This window comes from Hemitrygon akajei, chromosome 4 (genome assembly GCF_048418815.1).
Source record: "Hemitrygon akajei chromosome 4, sHemAka1.3, whole genome shotgun sequence".
In the NCBI taxonomy this organism is placed as follows: Eukaryota; Metazoa; Chordata; class Chondrichthyes; order Myliobatiformes; family Dasyatidae; genus Hemitrygon; species Hemitrygon akajei.
This window is the reverse complement of record NC_133127.1, coordinates 66,818,878-66,836,399: the sequence shown is the minus strand read 5'-3', so window position 1 is coordinate 66,836,399 and position 17,522 is coordinate 66,818,878. Positions and strand designations below refer to the sequence as shown.

Sequence of the window (17,522 nt, the reverse complement as noted above, 5' to 3'; positions counted from 1 at the left end):
TTCCAGATCTATACAGACCTGCTCCATGATCAGTCTAACCCTTCTTACACAGCCCATAACCCCCCATTTTTCATACATCTATATATCTATCTAAATTTTTCTTAAAAATCTCTCCTGTGTCAGCCTCAACCACCACCCACAGCAATATGTTTCAGTCACTTCCCATTTTCTATGTGAAAACACTCCTACCTCTGATATCATCCCCAAAATTTCCTCCACTCACTATAAAAGGATGTCCTCTGGTATTAGTCACTGCTGCCCTGGGGAAAAGTCATGGCAGTCCACTCTATCTGTGCCCCTCATAATCTTGAAAACCTCTATCAAGTTGCCTCTCATCCTCCTTTGCTCCAAAGAGAAAGCCCTAACTCACTCAACCTTTCTTCACAAGACATATTCTTTAATCCAGGCATCATCTTGGTAATATTCCTATGCATCCTTTTTAAAGCTTTCATATCCTTCCTATAATGGCTTTGGAGGCTGAGCAGGGAAGGTTTGCAAGGTTGATTCCAGCGATGAGGAAGTTAACTATGAGGAGAGATTGAGTTACTTGGGACTGTACTAGCTGAAATTCAGATGAATGAGAGGGGATCTTATAGAAACATATAAAATTATAAAAAGAGATGAATAAGATAGAGGCAGGGATGATGCTTCTGCTGATGTGAGACTGGAACCAGGGGACACAGCCTCAAGATTCGGGGGAACAGATTTCGGATAGAGATGAGGAGAAACTGCTATTCCCAGAGAGTAATGAACCTGTGGAATTCTCTGCCCAGGACAGCAGTGGAGGCTACCCTATTTAAATATGTTTGAAACACAATTAAATAGAATTTTGTATAACAGGGCAATTAAGGGTTATTGGGAAAAGGCAGGTAAATAATGCTGAGTCTATGGCCAGATTTTAATGGCCAACCATGATTTTATTGAATAGCGGATCATGACTGGTGGGCCAGATGGCTTACTCCTCCGAATTTTTATATTCTCATGAAGCAATCAGAACTGCATCCAAACCTGTAAGTGTGGGTTAACCAGAGTTTCATAGAGCTGCAACATTAACTTGTGACTCTTGAATTCAATTCACCGATTAATGAAGGCCAACACACCATATACCTTCTTAACGACCCTACCAACTTGCACAGCAATTTTGAAGGATCTATGGAGTTAGACTGCAAGATCTTCTGTTCCTTCAGACTTCTAAGCATCCTGCCATTAACCCTGTGCTATGCCTTCAAGTTAGATCTTCCAAAATGTATCACTTCACACTTTACCAGATTCAAATCCATCTGCCACTCCTCTGCACTCTGTCTATATCCCATTGTAATCAATGATAGCATTCTTCACCACCCACACCACCACCAACCTTTATGTCATCTGCAAACTTACAAACCCACTCTTTCACATCCTCATCCAAGTCATCTATAAAACTCAAAAAGTATAGGGGTTCCAGAACAGATCCCTACAGAGCAGCACTAGCCACTGATCTCCAGGAAGAATATACTCCATCTACTGCCACCTTCTGCCTTCAGTGGGCAAGTAAATTCCAAATCCACACAGGCAAGTTTCCATGGTTCCCATACCTCATGATTTTCTTGATGAGTCCACCTTGGGGCACCTTGTCGAACACCTTACTAAAATCCACATCTACCACTCTACTTTTATTAATTTGCGTCATTGCCTCCTTGAAAACCTCAATCAGGCTCATGAGGCATGACCCCTTAAAACCAGGCCCCTTATGTAGGACAATCCCCTTTGTCTGGTGTTTGAAGCTTAATATAAGTTCTACTCTTGCAGGGGGAAAATGAAGCATATGACAGGTGCAGGGAACCACAAACAAGTGACTCCTTTGAGGAGTATGGAGTGTTTAAAGCATAAGACAAGGGTTCCCATCTTTTTTTATGCCATTGGGCCCTACATTAACTGAGGGGTCCATGGACCCCAGGTTGGGAACCTCTGCATAGAGGAGCAGAATTAGGCCATTTGACATATCAGGTCTGCTCTGCCTTTCCACCATAGCTGATTTATTATCTCTCTCAAGCCCATCCTCCTGCCTTCTCCACATAACCTTTGATGCCCTGACTAATGAGGAACCCATCAACCTCCACAAGGAGAGTAATTATGAAAGAAATCAGGAGAGCAGGTGCGATGACGAACAGTCCTGCATTGTTCTGTAAGTATATTAGAAGCAAGTGTGCATCCAGGGAAACATGTATCCGCTTAGGGTCCAGAAGGGTATTCTTTGTGTGGAGCCCTAAATGAATACTTTGCTTCTGTAAAAGCTCTGTAGGATGGTGAGCGAGGTAATGCATTTTGACAGAGCACTAAGGAATGTTGAACAAAAACCTAGAAGTCCAAATCTATCATTCCTCAAAGGTGGCAATATAGATTGTTAAGGTAGTAAAGAAGATTGATAGCATACTTGCCTTCATAGCTAAGGGCATAAAATTTAAGAGCTGGAATGTTACAACCTTACAAAGCACTGGTTAGGTTGCACTTAATTGTGTGCGTTCAAGTTGCAGCTCAAATGGAAAGGTGCAATTGCACTGGAGAGACTGCAGATAATAGCCATCGGGATGCTTCCGGGATTGGATGACTTTAATTATGGGGGAGAGATTGGATAAGCTGGCTTGCTTTTCCCTAGAATTGAGGAGGCCGAGAGCTTAGCTGATAGAAGTACATCGGATTATGAGAGGCACGAATAGGGTAAATGGTCAAAATCTATTTATTCCAAAGGGGGCAGTTATCAGAAACAAAAAGAAATAGGCTTTAGTTGAGAGAGGGGTAGGATTGTTTTTACACAGGGAGTATTTAATGCTGCCCCAGGAGGAGGAAATGAATACATGCTTTATACTTCAAAGGTATTTAAATAAACACTTAAATCGGCAAAGCGTTGAAGGATAAGGACCTAATGAATGTAAAGAGATTAGTGTAGTAGACAAAAAAAGTCAGCACAGACATGGTGGTGTAAAGGGCCCATTTCTGTAATGCATGACTCCGACTAACTGAAGCCACATCAGTACCTTCACTGTTAATCTTTCCCAGAAATTTATCAAGAATCGGGTTCTGCAGCCACCAATAATACTTAGAGCAGATTTATCTAGACTGAATCTTTTTGTTTCTTATTTTTTTACTACTTTATAACCCCTTGGTCTTCATCCTGGCTCACTCCCCCATATGCCTGGCTGCGTTATAATAGATTAAAAATGTTAGGTCTGTGCACTGTTGTCATCTAAATTCTGATGCCAGCAAATTCCCATAAATGAAAATGATACCAAATTCAGGATGAAATGCCAGATGGCAGAAATTCCTGATATTCTTTAAGCCGAGCTGTAAAACTAGTTAGGAAGTCAGACAGGTTATCAGTGATGATATAAAGTCTGGGCAGAAATGCTGGCCTTGGCAATAGTATCCAGATCTCAAAGACAGACTAGCAGTGAAAGGATCCTTTCATATAGACAATGGGCTCTGTGAATGCCATTCCAAATAATCGAAACTTGACAGGTCCAGGTTTTGCTTGGTTATTCAAGAGCAATGAAGTTATGTCCCACATTATAGATCTAGGCAATAGTAACAGCTGTCTCTGAATTCTTTTGTCTTAAGCCATCAGTACAGGATTTATTTTTAAGATACGATCTTTCTATTCAGTGGCATGAAGACATTTGAGGTTTGAGGGTAGATATAGCTTTTCATGTAGTTAGTGTTGTTGCTACTAAAATAGGGCACTACCCAATTTTTAAAAAAATCATTAGAATTGATAACATTTGATGATAATTTCTGTCACTGGTCAGTATAATGTTATAATACTTTTATCACAGGGGGAAATTAACCAGTTATTCAGGTTTTGCAAGGCTTACACTTAACCATTTTGCTGCTAAAGTCTAATTATGTTTGTGATTTTTACCATGTTAGTGCAAGCTGTTTTCCAAATTAGCTTTCTACAACTTATAATTATTGTCTTTGGCTTTCAATCATGAAGTTGCGATGGATATTATTTCTACCTGTGACTTTATTTTATGTATTGGAATGAAGCTAGAAAGTAAGTTAATGGATTTCTGGACAAGATGATTGGATTTCTGTAATATTACTCCATTTTATCTAATTATTTTTGCATTTTAGTCTGTCAGTCTTAATATAATTCTTATGCAATTTGTATGAGCCACACATTGCTTCATGCTGCAGATAAAGCTGGTAGCTTTGAGCTCAATTGACATTGGCATATTTGCAAAGTGTGTTAAATACCTCCATCAAAAAGACAAGTTCATTAAAAAAAGTTAGAACTGTTATGTTGATTACACATTTTGTACAATAGTTAATACATTATTTTTTAAATGCTTATTGTTAAGCATGGACCCCAGCCTCCATAGGCAATTTATCCTTAATAATCCATTGTTAATCAATTCATTTCTTTATGATGTCATAATCTCATGTTTATAAAGTATGCAGATATTTTTTTTAATGTCTGTTTTAGCTTGCGTCTCCTGCTATTGAAAGGAATTCAGGTTTGGTAGAAGAGTTATGTGCTGTTTTTCTTACGCTATGTTATGATTCTATCAGTGAGTAAGATGTGAATAATCTACAGAAAACAGCAAAATCAATATCTTATCAGAGGAAAATCACTTACAGTACATAGCCGAGCTTAAAATATAAAAACTTGTTTAACCTTATCACAGTTATATTAGAAACCAATAAATCAATGGACAAGTGGAGCTTGCTAAAGAATGCGTATGAAAGTAGTTGTGGAGTTTGGGAAATCAAAAAGATATAGAACAACTTAATAAATCAAAGTTGAGTTTATTGTCATATGTTCAGGTACATGTGTGCACAGGTACAATTAAAAACGTACTTACAGGCATATCACATGGATGCAGTATTTACAAAAAAAAATTAAACATAAGCTATAAACAAATTTTGCAAAAAGAATCCACAATTGGAACAAAAATGTAAGCAGGAGAGATTTTGTAGATGCTGGAAATCTTGAGCAATGCACGCAAAATTTTGGAGGTACTCAGCAAGTCAGGCAACATTTATGGAGGGGAATAAATAGTCGACATTTCAGCCCATGACCTTGTTTCAGATCAGTGCTGACAAAAGTTCATGGAAAGCCCAAAACATCATCTGTTTATTTCCCTCCTTAGATACTGCCTGACTTTCTGAGTTCCTCTAGCATTTGTGTATAGAGCAAAACAAATGTTTTTTTATATATGTATAATCTACTAATCTGTGAAAAGGTGCCAGAAAGAATGGAAGTGACGTTGGAGGAGGATGGAAGAGATTGCAAGTTTTAGAACTGGGGATAAATATGGAGTTTAAATAATAAATATGCATGGTAAACACTTGAGAGGAAATGGGGAATGAGAACTTGATTCATATTTTCATGGAGCAGATAGAGTTGCAAGAGAACATATCAAAATTGACTCATTGTAGTTGGAAAGAAAAATTTGAAGGAAAATATAGTTTTACTAAAGAGCACAGAATGCAAAGGAAAAGTATCTTCATGGGATATTGATGATATGCAGTTGTATGTGAATTTTAGCCAACTTATTACATAACAAATGTTGGGGACACGGGAGAGATGGTTACAAGTATTGTAATTATGGTACAATACTGTTAGTCCAAAGAGATACCTGAGCATAGAACAAAAAAAATTATGAGAAATTAGATATTACTGTGACTACACATGTATATTCTGCTGTTAGATGGCCATAAACAAATCAAGATTTACAATGATTTGGTGTTTGATTGAGCTTAGGAAAGCATAAAAAAGAAAATCAGGTTTAAAACAGGTTATCCCAAACAAGTGCATCAGTGCTAGTTTTTAGGAATAAATTGATTAAAGCATTAATAAAAGACTAAATAGAAAAGAAAGGTATATGCAACTTAAGCTTTGCATTCATTTCAATTGCATTCTTGCAATTTTAGCACATGAACAACAAATTCGAGTGCTGTAAAACTCAGTTAATCTGGCATGATCAGGACTTTGGTGATTTTGGATAAGATAATTTTCCAGTTTTATTTCATTTTTTTTAGCTGTTACACTGTAGAGTAATACAATTACAGAGAATGTGATTAAGTTTAAAGGGATTATGGGAAACATGTCACTCTGCATTTAAAGAGTGCTTAGGAAGCAGAACCATTAACGCTGCAGAGGAACTTGGGAAGCAGAGCTGGGTAAGTTTCAAGTACAGAAATAAGTGAGTTTAAGGTGAATGTGGGAACTACAGGCCCTGTAAATGGAAGGGGAGCCTGGGAACCACAGCCCCACTGAGACAGATGCCAAGCCATTGGGATTTCTGAATTAGAATCAGAATCGGAGGCAGGTTATTGGGTTTTTACTGTTGAAATTACTCTTCTTTTCCTTTTCTGAAAGCACAGGTCATTGATTTCCTTTGAAACTGCATGTTCACTGTACTTGTTTCAATTAAGTTCTTTTAAATGTTCGAGTTTTGCTATAATTCCTGATGGGTTATCTGAGGGACAAATAACCCATCAATATGTTGATCAAGTTCTTGCTTACTTGATTCAAGTTGATCATTCAATGAAAGAATTATTGTTGATTCTGCAATCTTCTCAATTCCATTCTCCAGCCATTGATTTCTAAGACTCCTAGCATCATCTGACTGAAATTGAGCCAGAGAAATTGCAACATTTATGCTGGAACTTCAGCCCGTATATTGAAAACATCATGAAGAGCAGTTACTCGCCCATCTCTTCACTGCTTGACTCCATATCTATTTAAGCTCATGTCTGCTCAGACCTCCTTTTATACCTCTTGACATGATTATTCCAGTGCTTTCTGTGCTAGCCATTCACACTGCATCTTACTTACCCCATATCAGCTCATTGTTAAGTTGCTCTTTAGTTTTAACATTGTCTTCCTTGATTTCGGATATCTCTATTGCCACAGCCGTTCTCCCACTCTTTTACATTTCTCCACCACCCACCTTCCTCCAGCCCCTCTTGCTTTCAAACCATTCCTGAGTTTTATTGTTAAAATTGTTGCTGATGGCTGATTTCTGGAGTTTCTTTTCTAGGTTTCTCTGCCTTTCTATTTTTCTTTCTGTTATGACATTCCTTAAAACCTATATTTTTGCTCAGTTTATCTGGTACCTTCTTAGCTGGCTTGTCATATTTTGGTACTTTTTTTCTTGTTTAATCGGGTTCTTTTGGGTTTCTTGCTTTGTGTCTACCTGTGAGCAAGCAAATCTTAAGACTGTATAATTTATACATAATTTGATGGCAAGTTAATCTTGAATCTAATTCTCTGTTCAATTACCTTGAATTGTTTTGTTTCGCTGAAGATAATATCTAAGTATAAGCTCTTGCTCAAACACTATGAGAATATGGGGGCCTTCTGCTATGTTTTGTGGCTCCAAAACTTTAATCTAATTAAAAGTAAAAGATTGAGAGTACAAACTGGGTCCACTGGCATTGCCCATGGGCTCCGCTCAACCATGGAAAGAATTCCTTCAGCCCCCATGTGATCTAGCTCACTGGCTACTTTATCACAGACAGTATAAGGTATGAAGAGACAGACATGCTTTGTAAAACTTGGCTGTGGCCTTTTCATTTAAAACTATTTTACCCTTGATATGTTTGAATTTTCCAGTGCCATCTTCGAACACTGACATGACATCATCCAGTACCACCTTAACTCACCTTCAGTTGGCTTTATTGCCGGGAAGCTGACATGCAAATGGTGTCTGGTTCTCCAGTCCAGTTGTGGTTGTTTCAGTGAATCACAATGCTGAATCCCCTGTTTTTACCATATACAAGTCCAATGTGGCTTGTTGGTTGTTGTATTCCACTGTTATGAATGTTATTTTCACAGGAGTTATCTTTCCTTCAGGCTTCAGCTCAATATCTCTGAGATGCCATTCAAACTCATTTTCAATTCCATTTTAATTTGCCATTCACTTCTGCTGTAAGCCATGTTGCATGCCTATAATTGATTTTCACATTGTAATTCTCAAGGATGCCCAGTCCTGTACAATTTTCATAATTATCAGATTTTTCATCAATAACACGCTGATAATGTTCTCTTTGAAACGGCAACTTGACTTTTTAACTTCTTCTCTTCCCTGTGCGGTCCATTTATATTTGCCTGCCTGACATGTCCTTTGTATGTGACCTACTTTGTTGCATTTTCTGCAGGTTTTGCCTTTAAGCCTGCATTTGGTCTGGTGTGTGTGAGCCCCCACCACAATGGTAACACTGTTTGTCTGGCCAGGCTGGTTTCTGTTTAGACATTGCAATTTTGTTCATGCTCACTGTCAGTCCTGACTACAGCTCAATTGCATCTCTGCCTGCTGTTTCCATTGATATAGCAATTTCAACTGCTCTTTTGAATGTAAGTTGTGCTTCAGCTTGGAGCTATTTTTGAATACTTCCTTGTAAGATTCCACAAACTAAACAGCCTCTCAGTGCATCGTTAGACCCATCATTGAACTGACAATGCTCAGACAACCTCTTTAATTTGCACTGAAATGGACAGTTTTCTGCCATTTTTTGTAATCTCAATCAAAGGATGAGAGGTGTATGAGATGATGAGAGGCATTGATTGTGTGGATGGTCAGAGGAATTTTCCCAGGGCTGAAATGGCTAACACAAGAGGGCAGAGTCTTAAGGTGCTTGGAAGTACAGAGGAGATGTCAGGGGTAAGTTTTTTACACAGAGAGTGGTGAGTGCGTGGAATGGGCTGCCGGCGACGGTGGTGGAGGCGGATATGATGGGGTCTTTTCAGAGACTCTTGGATAGTTACATGGAGCTTACAAAAATAAAGTGCTACGGGTAACCCTAAAATAAGTTCTATAGTAAGTACATGTTCGGCACAGCATTGTGGGCCGAAGGGCCTGTATTGTGCTGCAGGGTTTCTATGTTTTGAAGTTTCTATGTTTCAATCATCTTTCCTTTTGCAAAGAAAACATGCTGCTCCAAAGGAAAAAATAATGTGTTGCGTTTTTTTTTTAACTCCACCGTTTCTCACTGCACTTTTGGTTAAACTCAAATGTCTTGCTGCACTTCAACAAATAGGTAGTCGTCTCATAAAAATACCTCATCATTATTGCTATATTTTGTAACTCCAAAGCATTATACTAATTGAAATGAAAGGTCGGACATTTGGAAATGGGAGTCTAACTTATTTAAATGAACAAGAATGTTTAGTCAAACTATATATATATATACACACATATACAATATTACTCAAATACTGCTGAAATATTAAACACACAACACTTTCCATACTTCTACCCCTGCTATCTAAAATGGTTCTGCATTGAATGAACCTTGAACTTGGAACTTGCGTGCTTAGTTCTATATTAGACAGTGAATTAACCACATATGTTTCCTTTTTTGGAGTTTTTTATAATTTGCTTTTGCAGATTTTTATTTCTTCAAGGCAGCTTGCTGATTTGTTTGCATTGCTTTTGCTCATTCACGGCTGCTGCTTTCCAAATAGAGAAATTTCATCTGGGCCTATTCAATCCAAGAGTTAAATGGCAGTTTTTCTTTCAGTACTTTACTAAGCAGGCAAAAGTTCAAGTTGTTTGTTGTGTTTACTCTTTATTAGATGCCACTTATGATGTGGTTACGATTGGAGCTCCTGCAGCTCACATCCGGGGTTTTCGAAATGGAGGTCTTCGCAGGCAGCTGTACAGATTTGAAGGGGAAAAGAGAAAGTAAGTTAAGGAGAAACTATATAATCAATCAATTCACATGTTCATTTGGATTCTGCAAAAGCTAGATGAATCTGATACACTAAACTTGGTTTCCTTTAAAATATTTTAGCTTCTTTGGTTATATCTTATCACAGTACCGATCAAGTTGTTGAGTGAATATTTTCAATTTATTCAAGTGTGAACAGATTATGGGAAGAATAACATAGAAATCTTGACACTGAGTCAGCAGATTAGATTTAGATTTTCTCAAAACATTTAACAAAATATATAAAAGGTTGCTGCACAGCCCATGACCCAGAATTAGATGATAAAGAAAGATCTGAAATATAAGTAGGAGAAGGCCATTCAGCCTCTTGAAGTTGATGAAGTTAAAAGTTTTGTGTTTATGAGGGAATTGCAGCATCTTTCCATAAGCTGCTAGTCATCTAACTGGTTGTAATTCTCTTTTGTCACCTTTCTTGGGTGAAAATCTCACTTGGATGCCTTCCAATCCTGAGGATTCATTCTTAAAACTGGGATGCTTTGATAGATCTGATGCACCATCAATAACTCACTCTGAGACGTAAGAAGTGAGGTATCGGCTTTTATTGACTGGAAGAATGAACAACACTACATCCTGGGGAATGAGGCTGGGCAACAGGCCTCAGTCACCTTTATACAGGGGTCTGTGGGAGGAGCCACAGGAGCAGTCAGCAGGGGTCTGTGGGAGGAGCCACAGGAGCAGTCCAGACAGGTATATGTAGTTCACCACAAGATCACAATCAATGCATTCACTATCTCTACAACCACCAGTTTTAAAACCTGAGGATTTACTGTAGATCTCAAGTCTTATGTTGAACTAAACAGTTATTGTAACAACTTAACTGAAATAAAAATCATTATGCAGTAATTCACTGAGATTTTGTGCAACACTTTTCCTTAATTAGTAATTCAGTGAAGTGTTGGCGTGTGGCCTAGTGGATAAGGCATCGGTCTAGTGATCTGAAGGTCACTGGTTCGAGCCTCAGCTGAGGCAACATGTTGTGTCCTTGAGCAAGGCACTTAACAACACATTGCTCTGCGACAACACCGGTGCCAAGCTGCTTGGGTCCTAGTGCCCTTCCCTTGGACAACATCGGTGGCGTGGAGAGGGGAAGGCTTGTAGCATGGGCAACTGCCGGTCTCCCATACAACCCTGCCCAGGCCTGCGCCCTGGAAACCTTTCAAGGTGCAAATCCATGGTCTCATGAGACTAATGGATGCCTATTTACTTCAATGAACAAAATATTACTTTTACCCTTTCTGTATCTACTAATGAATTCTATAAGTCTTCTCTCACCTATGGTCCACGAATCACCTACTAGCCCCTGTCTCACCACTCACCCTCTCTTCTTTATACTGGCTGCCTTTCCTCTCCATTCTTAGTCCTAATGAACGGTTTCAACTAAAATGTTGATAGATCTTTTTGCCCCATAGATGCTGCTAGACCCATTGAGTTCCTTTGTTGGAAAACTCATTCTTTTGTCAAGACACAGAAAGAGCTTTAGAACTTAGCTTTTACAACCATGGTTTAGTGGTTATTAATAATTGAAATGTTATTCATGAAAATACGATCAGTTTAAAAGGCAAGAAGAGAAAGTTGAACCCCTTTGCCATTTCTGTGCCTGTCTTCTGTGACATCCAATAAACAGAGCAATTATAAGTTGCAAAGTAGGATATTTATCAAAGTTGAAAGTAAATTTATTATTCTTTCTTCCTTTTTAAATCTTTTTATTAATTTTAAACAAACATAAGTGAAACATGAATACAAAGAGTTTGAGATTACATAATTAATAGATTAAGTATACATTCAAATAGTTGATAATCCATATATATATATATATATATATATATAATAACCTCCCAAATTCATAGTAATTACGAAAAAAGGAGAAAATAAAAAAAAAATCCCCCCCAAAAAAAGAAAAAAAAACACTAACCAACATGGGCCATTGCATTATGTCAAATATACACAGTAGCGTCAATAACTCTGTACCTCCATCCAAATAATTAAGGATAATAAAAGTAAGGTTTAGGAAAAGTCAGTTTAGCTCATGAAAATGTTGAATAAATGGTCTCCAAGTTTCTTCAAATTTAACTGAAGGATCAAAGACGACAACACTTCTAATTTTTTCTAAGCTCAAACAAGAGATAGTTTGAGAAAGCCACTGAAATATAGTTGGAGGATTAATTTCTTTCCAGTTCAATAGGATAGATCTTCTAGCCATTAGTGTAACAACTGCAATCATCTGTCGAGCTGAGGGGGATAAACAACTATTATCCACCATTGGTAAACCGAAAATTGCAGTAATAGGATGCGGTTGCAATTTGATATTCAAAACTGTTGTAATAGTACCAAAAATATCTTTCCAATAATTTTGCAAACAAGGGCAAGACCAAAACATGTGAGTCAATGAAGTGACTTCAGAATGACATCTGTCACAGGTTGGATTAACATGAGAATAAAATGGAGCAAGTTTATCCTTGGACATGTACAACCTTAAATTGTATTAGGGCATGTTTAGCACAGAGGAAGAATTGACTAATTGTAAAATTTTCTCTCACTGCTCAGTGGGTATAAGACAATGAAGTTCTTTTTCCCATTCCTTCTCAATTTTTTCTGATACTTCTGGCTGTATTTTCATGATCATATTATAAATGGTGGCTACTAAACCCTTCTGGCAAGGATTCAGAGCTAAAAAATTTTCCGTAATATCCATTGGACATAATTTTGGAAAAGACTGTAACATGTTATTCAAAAAATTTCTAACTTGCAAATATCTAAAAAAATGAGTTTTAGGTAAATTATATTTATTAGATAGCTGTTCAAAGGACGTAAAACTGTTATCTAAAAATAGATCACGAAAACATGTTATACCTTTTGTTTTCCATAATACAAAGGCTTGATCCATAAAAGAGAGCCAAAAAAAAAGTTAGATATAATAGGGCTTGATAGGATAAACTTATTCAAGCCAAAAAATTTACGAAATTGAAACCATATTCGCAATGTATGTTTAACTATAGGATTAGTTATTTGTTTATTCAATTTAGATAAAGAAAAATGAAGTAAAAATCCTAAAATTGAAAACAATGAAAAGTCTTGTACAGATTTACATTCCAAATTTACCCATTGTGGGCAAGATGCTATAATCGATTCTTGTGTCCAAAATATTAAATATCGAATATTAACAGCCCAATAGTGAAATCTCAGGTTTGGCAAGTAAATTTATTATTAAAGTACATTCATTTTCTTGTGGGCAATCACAGTAAGTACAAGAAACACAACAGAATCAATGAAAGATCCCACCCAACAGGATGGACAACTAATGTGGGGGAGAAAACAACAAACTGTGCAAATGCAAAAAGAAAGAGAAAAAATAAATTATAATAACAGTTAAGTAACAAATATTGAAAACATGACAAACATGAGATGAAAGTGAGTATTTAGGTTGTGGGATCAGTTCAATGATAGGGTGAGTGAAGTTATTCCCTTTAGTTCAAGAAACTGATGGTTGACGGATAATAACTGTTCCTGAACCTGGTGGTTCCTGATGGCAACAGCAAGAAGAGAGCATAGGCTAGATGGTGGGGGTCCTTGATGATGGTTGATGCTTTCCTGCGACAATGCTCTGTGTAGATGTACTCAGTGGTGGGGAGAGTTCACCTATGATGGACTGGGCCATATTCTCTACTTTCTGTAGGCTTTTCTGTAAAGGGTATTGTGTTTCCATACTGGGCCGTGATGCAACCAGTCAATATACTCTCCACCACACTTCTATAGGAGTCTGTTTAGGCTTTAGATGATGTGCTGAATCTTCTCAAACTCCTAAGAAAGTAGAGGCACTGCCATGCTTTCTTCATAATGGCACTTGGGTGCTGGGCCCAGGAGAGATCCTCTGAAATGATAACACCAAGGAATTTAAAGTTGCTCGGCCTCTCCACTTCTGATCCCCCATTGATAACTGGCTCATGGATCTCTGGTTTCCTCCTCCTGAAGTCAATAATCATCTCTTTGGTCTGGCTGACATTGAGTGAGAGGTTGTTGTTGTGGCACCACTCAGCCGGATTTTCAATCTCCCTCCTACATGCTGATTTGTCACCGCCTTTGATTCAGCCAATGACAATCAGCAAGCTTAAATATGGCATTGGAGCTGTGTTTAGTGCACATGGTCATGAATGTAAAGTGAGTAGAGCAGAGAGCTCAGTACACAGTCTTGCGATGCAGCTGTGCTGATGGAGATTGTGGAAGAGATACTGTCACCAATTCAAACTGATTGGGGTCTGTAATTGAGGAAATCGAGGATCCACTTGCACAGTTATGGTGCATGACAAAGCCCTGTATATACTACAATGTAAAATTTACAATATTCTACCTGGTAAAAGAAATGTTGTGACGTACAATAAAATATAATCTAGTTAACATAGAGATGAATTCTTGTTTGCTTTGTATTGCTTTACTGCTAATTATAATTCTTTTACCCTCTGTGAAATATTCATAATCATTTACAGTTCAACCTGTTTTAGCCTTTTCATATACCTTTTAATACAAATGAATAAATTCACTAAGAACTACCATTCAGAATGCTCACCCACCTTCATTCTAAACGTAGCAAAATCTTCAGCAAGCATTCTCTCACACTTTTATGTTTTGTGTTCTAAACATAGTTGCAGAAATGCACCTATTTAATCAGTCCTGTTCCCGTCCGTGTATCCCTTTGTAAAATGCCCTGGATTATTTTGTGTTGAGCAATTCACTCTCTGTTAAAAATCTTTTGAAGTTTCAAAGCTTTTTGTGTATCTATCTGTATCATGTAAATCAAGCACATTATATCTAGGAGACACAAGAGATTAAAAATGATAAAAATCTGGAATGAGTAAATCAATCTGCTAGTAGGAACTCAGTGGGTGAACAGCATTTATAGAGGGCAAAGAATTGTTGATGTAGGGCTTTGATCCAAAATATTTTCAATTCCTTCCTTTCAAAGATGTTACTCCACCCAGTGAATTCCTCCAGTAGATTGTTGTTGTTATTATCCAGGCATTGCTTTTGAGCAAGGTAGCTGTGATCATCGACCAATCAGTCTTGCTAATGAAAAATCAATTAAAATGTTTGGCTAGGTGGGCAACTTTACTGTCTTTTGTCAAAGATCATTCCTCTAAGCTATGCATTTGTACTTTATCTTGATTATCAGTTGTGCTTACAGAAGGGGACACATTGACCAACAGCAGAACCTATAGACCTTATGTCTGTATGACAAAGTGAAGGAATGATAGTTATCAGGCCATTCTTGTTCAGTACACGATGTGCCTGATTAAGAAGCAATGAAAGTACAGAAAAACAACATTAATCTTCTAGAATCTAAACTTATCGCTACAGTTACCATACAGTAGTTTCCAGTGCAATATATTTTAAAAATAAATTAACTGGAGCTTAAAATATTTTGCTGTTCATATCAAAGAATGAAGTTGCACAGAAGAACTTCCATGTTAGTGGAATATAAATTTATCTGACTTGTAGCCAAAATCCAGTACAGAAGTGAAGTTTTACTTATTTGGAAATATATCCTAATAAAACATGCTTATTCTCAGGGTGGTTTGAAAATGTAGTTATTATGGCTCAGTGCCACGATTTAAACCTTAGAGTCTAATGTAAATAAATGGGAGGACATTTATTTATACTTAGCTCACTCATCTCCAGCATGGTTGAATGAATTCTACCAGGAATTTAATTCTATTTATATGTATAGAACCGGAAAGTTCAGAAGTATTTTCTTTGTAAAAAAAAGTGCTTGCGCTTCCAGTCTGTTCCTTACTTTCCCATTTAATTTCATCTGGACTATTTCTAAATAATTTGAAAAAAATCACAAATTTGAATTGGAATGAAATTCAAATAGAAAGTAGGCTAACTGGTCATTGTAACTTGTCTTGTGATTAGGATTTGACAAAGCTATTTATATTTGCTCAGCCTCCTGTTTTCTTTGAACCTAGGCCAATTATGGTACTTTGGATAAGCAGAGCTAACTCCATTATCCCCTGGATATTTTTATAAGCAAGGAGCAAATGAGTGGGATTGGAGTGAGAGGCACCATGGTGAAGTGATTAGTGCTGCTGCCTCACACTCCCTGACCCGGGTTTAATCATAATCTCGGGTGTACTCTGTACAGAGCTTGCACATTCTCACTGTGGTCACATAGGTTTTCCCAGGTGACCTAGCAGCCCAACAACGTGCAAGTGGTAGATGGTAGGATTTTTGAAGGGTATGAGACTGGATATGCTCACAAGAGAAAAAAATCGGATTATTCCTGGATTAGTGTTGATGATTTATGTGGATTTGCTGGGTTGAAGAGCCTGTTTCTGTGCTGTACGACTCGACAAATAATGTGAAAGAGAGGGGCAGACTGCTGGGAGTGCAGTGAGTAATGTGCCGCAGGGAGAGCAGAGAAGAAATAAATGAGTAGGCACTGAGGTGAATAGAAGGAGTTTGGGATAGGGTCTCAGGTTAACAGAGTAAGTAAAATCAACCAGAAATCAATTTCCTCAGTCTAACCCATCCAGTCACTTCCTGCTCATTCACCCTGGTCCAAGTAGATGGGGATCAGAGTGTAGAAAGAGAAAGTAGAAATAGCAAATTCCCAACAAGAGAATTTTAGCATCCTGGAGGAGTGTGGTGAGTGAGGAGGAAATGAGAAACATGAACTTCTTGTTGTTAATGCCACAAAGATCAGTTCTTGGCCCTCAATTATTCACTGTCTTTATAAAGACTTCGAGGTGGGAGTAGAATGTAAGGCGTTCAAATTGTGTGATGACACAAAATACATGGGAGGATACTATGTGTAGAGAAAAGAATAAATGGCAAGTGGGGAGGGGACGTTTAAGAGTCTGATATCTTGGAGCAGCACGTTCCTGTTATGGTGAGAGGTAAATCTAGCCAGTTTAGGGAACTTTGGCTGAGAAGAGGTGGTGAGGCTCTGTTCAAGAAAATGAAGGAAACATACATTGAGTTTAGAAGATCAGGGTTGAGTGAATCCCTTGATGACTGTGGAAGGATTGAGAAATCTCTTGAGGGTAAAGAGAGGGTAATAGATGGATCTGGAAAATACCAAGGGATTCCATAGCTATATTAAGAGTAAAGTGTAGTTAGGGAGAGAGTAATTCCCCTTGGAGACAGGGGAAACAAGTGGAAATGCTTTGGAGGACATTCATATTACCAGGGAGGAGGTAGCTGCACCAGAGGTACAGAAGTCCAGGTCTTGAATCTTAATGTTGTGTTTGGGTGGGGTAATTGTGTTGAACAGTGAGCTGTGGTTGATGTACAGCAGCCTGGCATGCAAGTTCCTATTGTCCAGATGGTCCTCACAGAGTAAAAAGCCAGACAATTGGCAACCACTATTGAAATGCTGTGGTAGTACCCAAATTTGAACAGATGCAAGTCATCTCTGAGGCAGACATTGATTTGCACCGTAACCAGCCTCTCACAGCACTGGACGGGAGTCACTGAGGCAGATCACCGCGCTCTTCTTGGGTACTGATTCAATAAACGTCCTTTTGAGCAGATGTGAACCTCAGACTGCAGAGGCGAGAGGTTGAATACGTCTGTAAATATTCCAACCAGATGACCCACATAGATCCTTATTAATGGAACAGTACAAGTGCATAGCTGATTGAAAGTGACATCACAGGCAGACAGGATGTTTTGCACACTGGCCTTCATCAGACAGGGCACAGAGTGTCGGAGTTAGGACATTATGTTGTAGTTGTAATCAGTCATTGGTGGGGCTGCACTTGTAGTACTGTGTACAGTTCTGGCCAGGAAGGATGTGGTTAAACTGGGAA

At 38.1% G+C, this 17,522-nt stretch overlaps 1 protein-coding gene across 11 annotated transcripts in view; it reads left to right on the top strand.

The window, feature by feature from the left end:
* The window catches only part of inpp4b (inositol polyphosphate-4-phosphatase type II B), an 801,341-nt gene that overhangs the window by 687,490 nt on the left and 96,329 nt on the right, over positions 1–17,522 (top strand). For all 11 annotated transcript variants that reach the window (XM_073042760.1, XM_073042761.1, XM_073042759.1 and 8 more), the window contains one exon: positions 9,563–9,671. In XM_073042760.1, the coding sequence (XP_072898861.1) occupies positions 9,563–9,671 (109 nt within the window). The remainder of the gene's footprint in view (positions 1–9,562; positions 9,672–17,522) is intronic.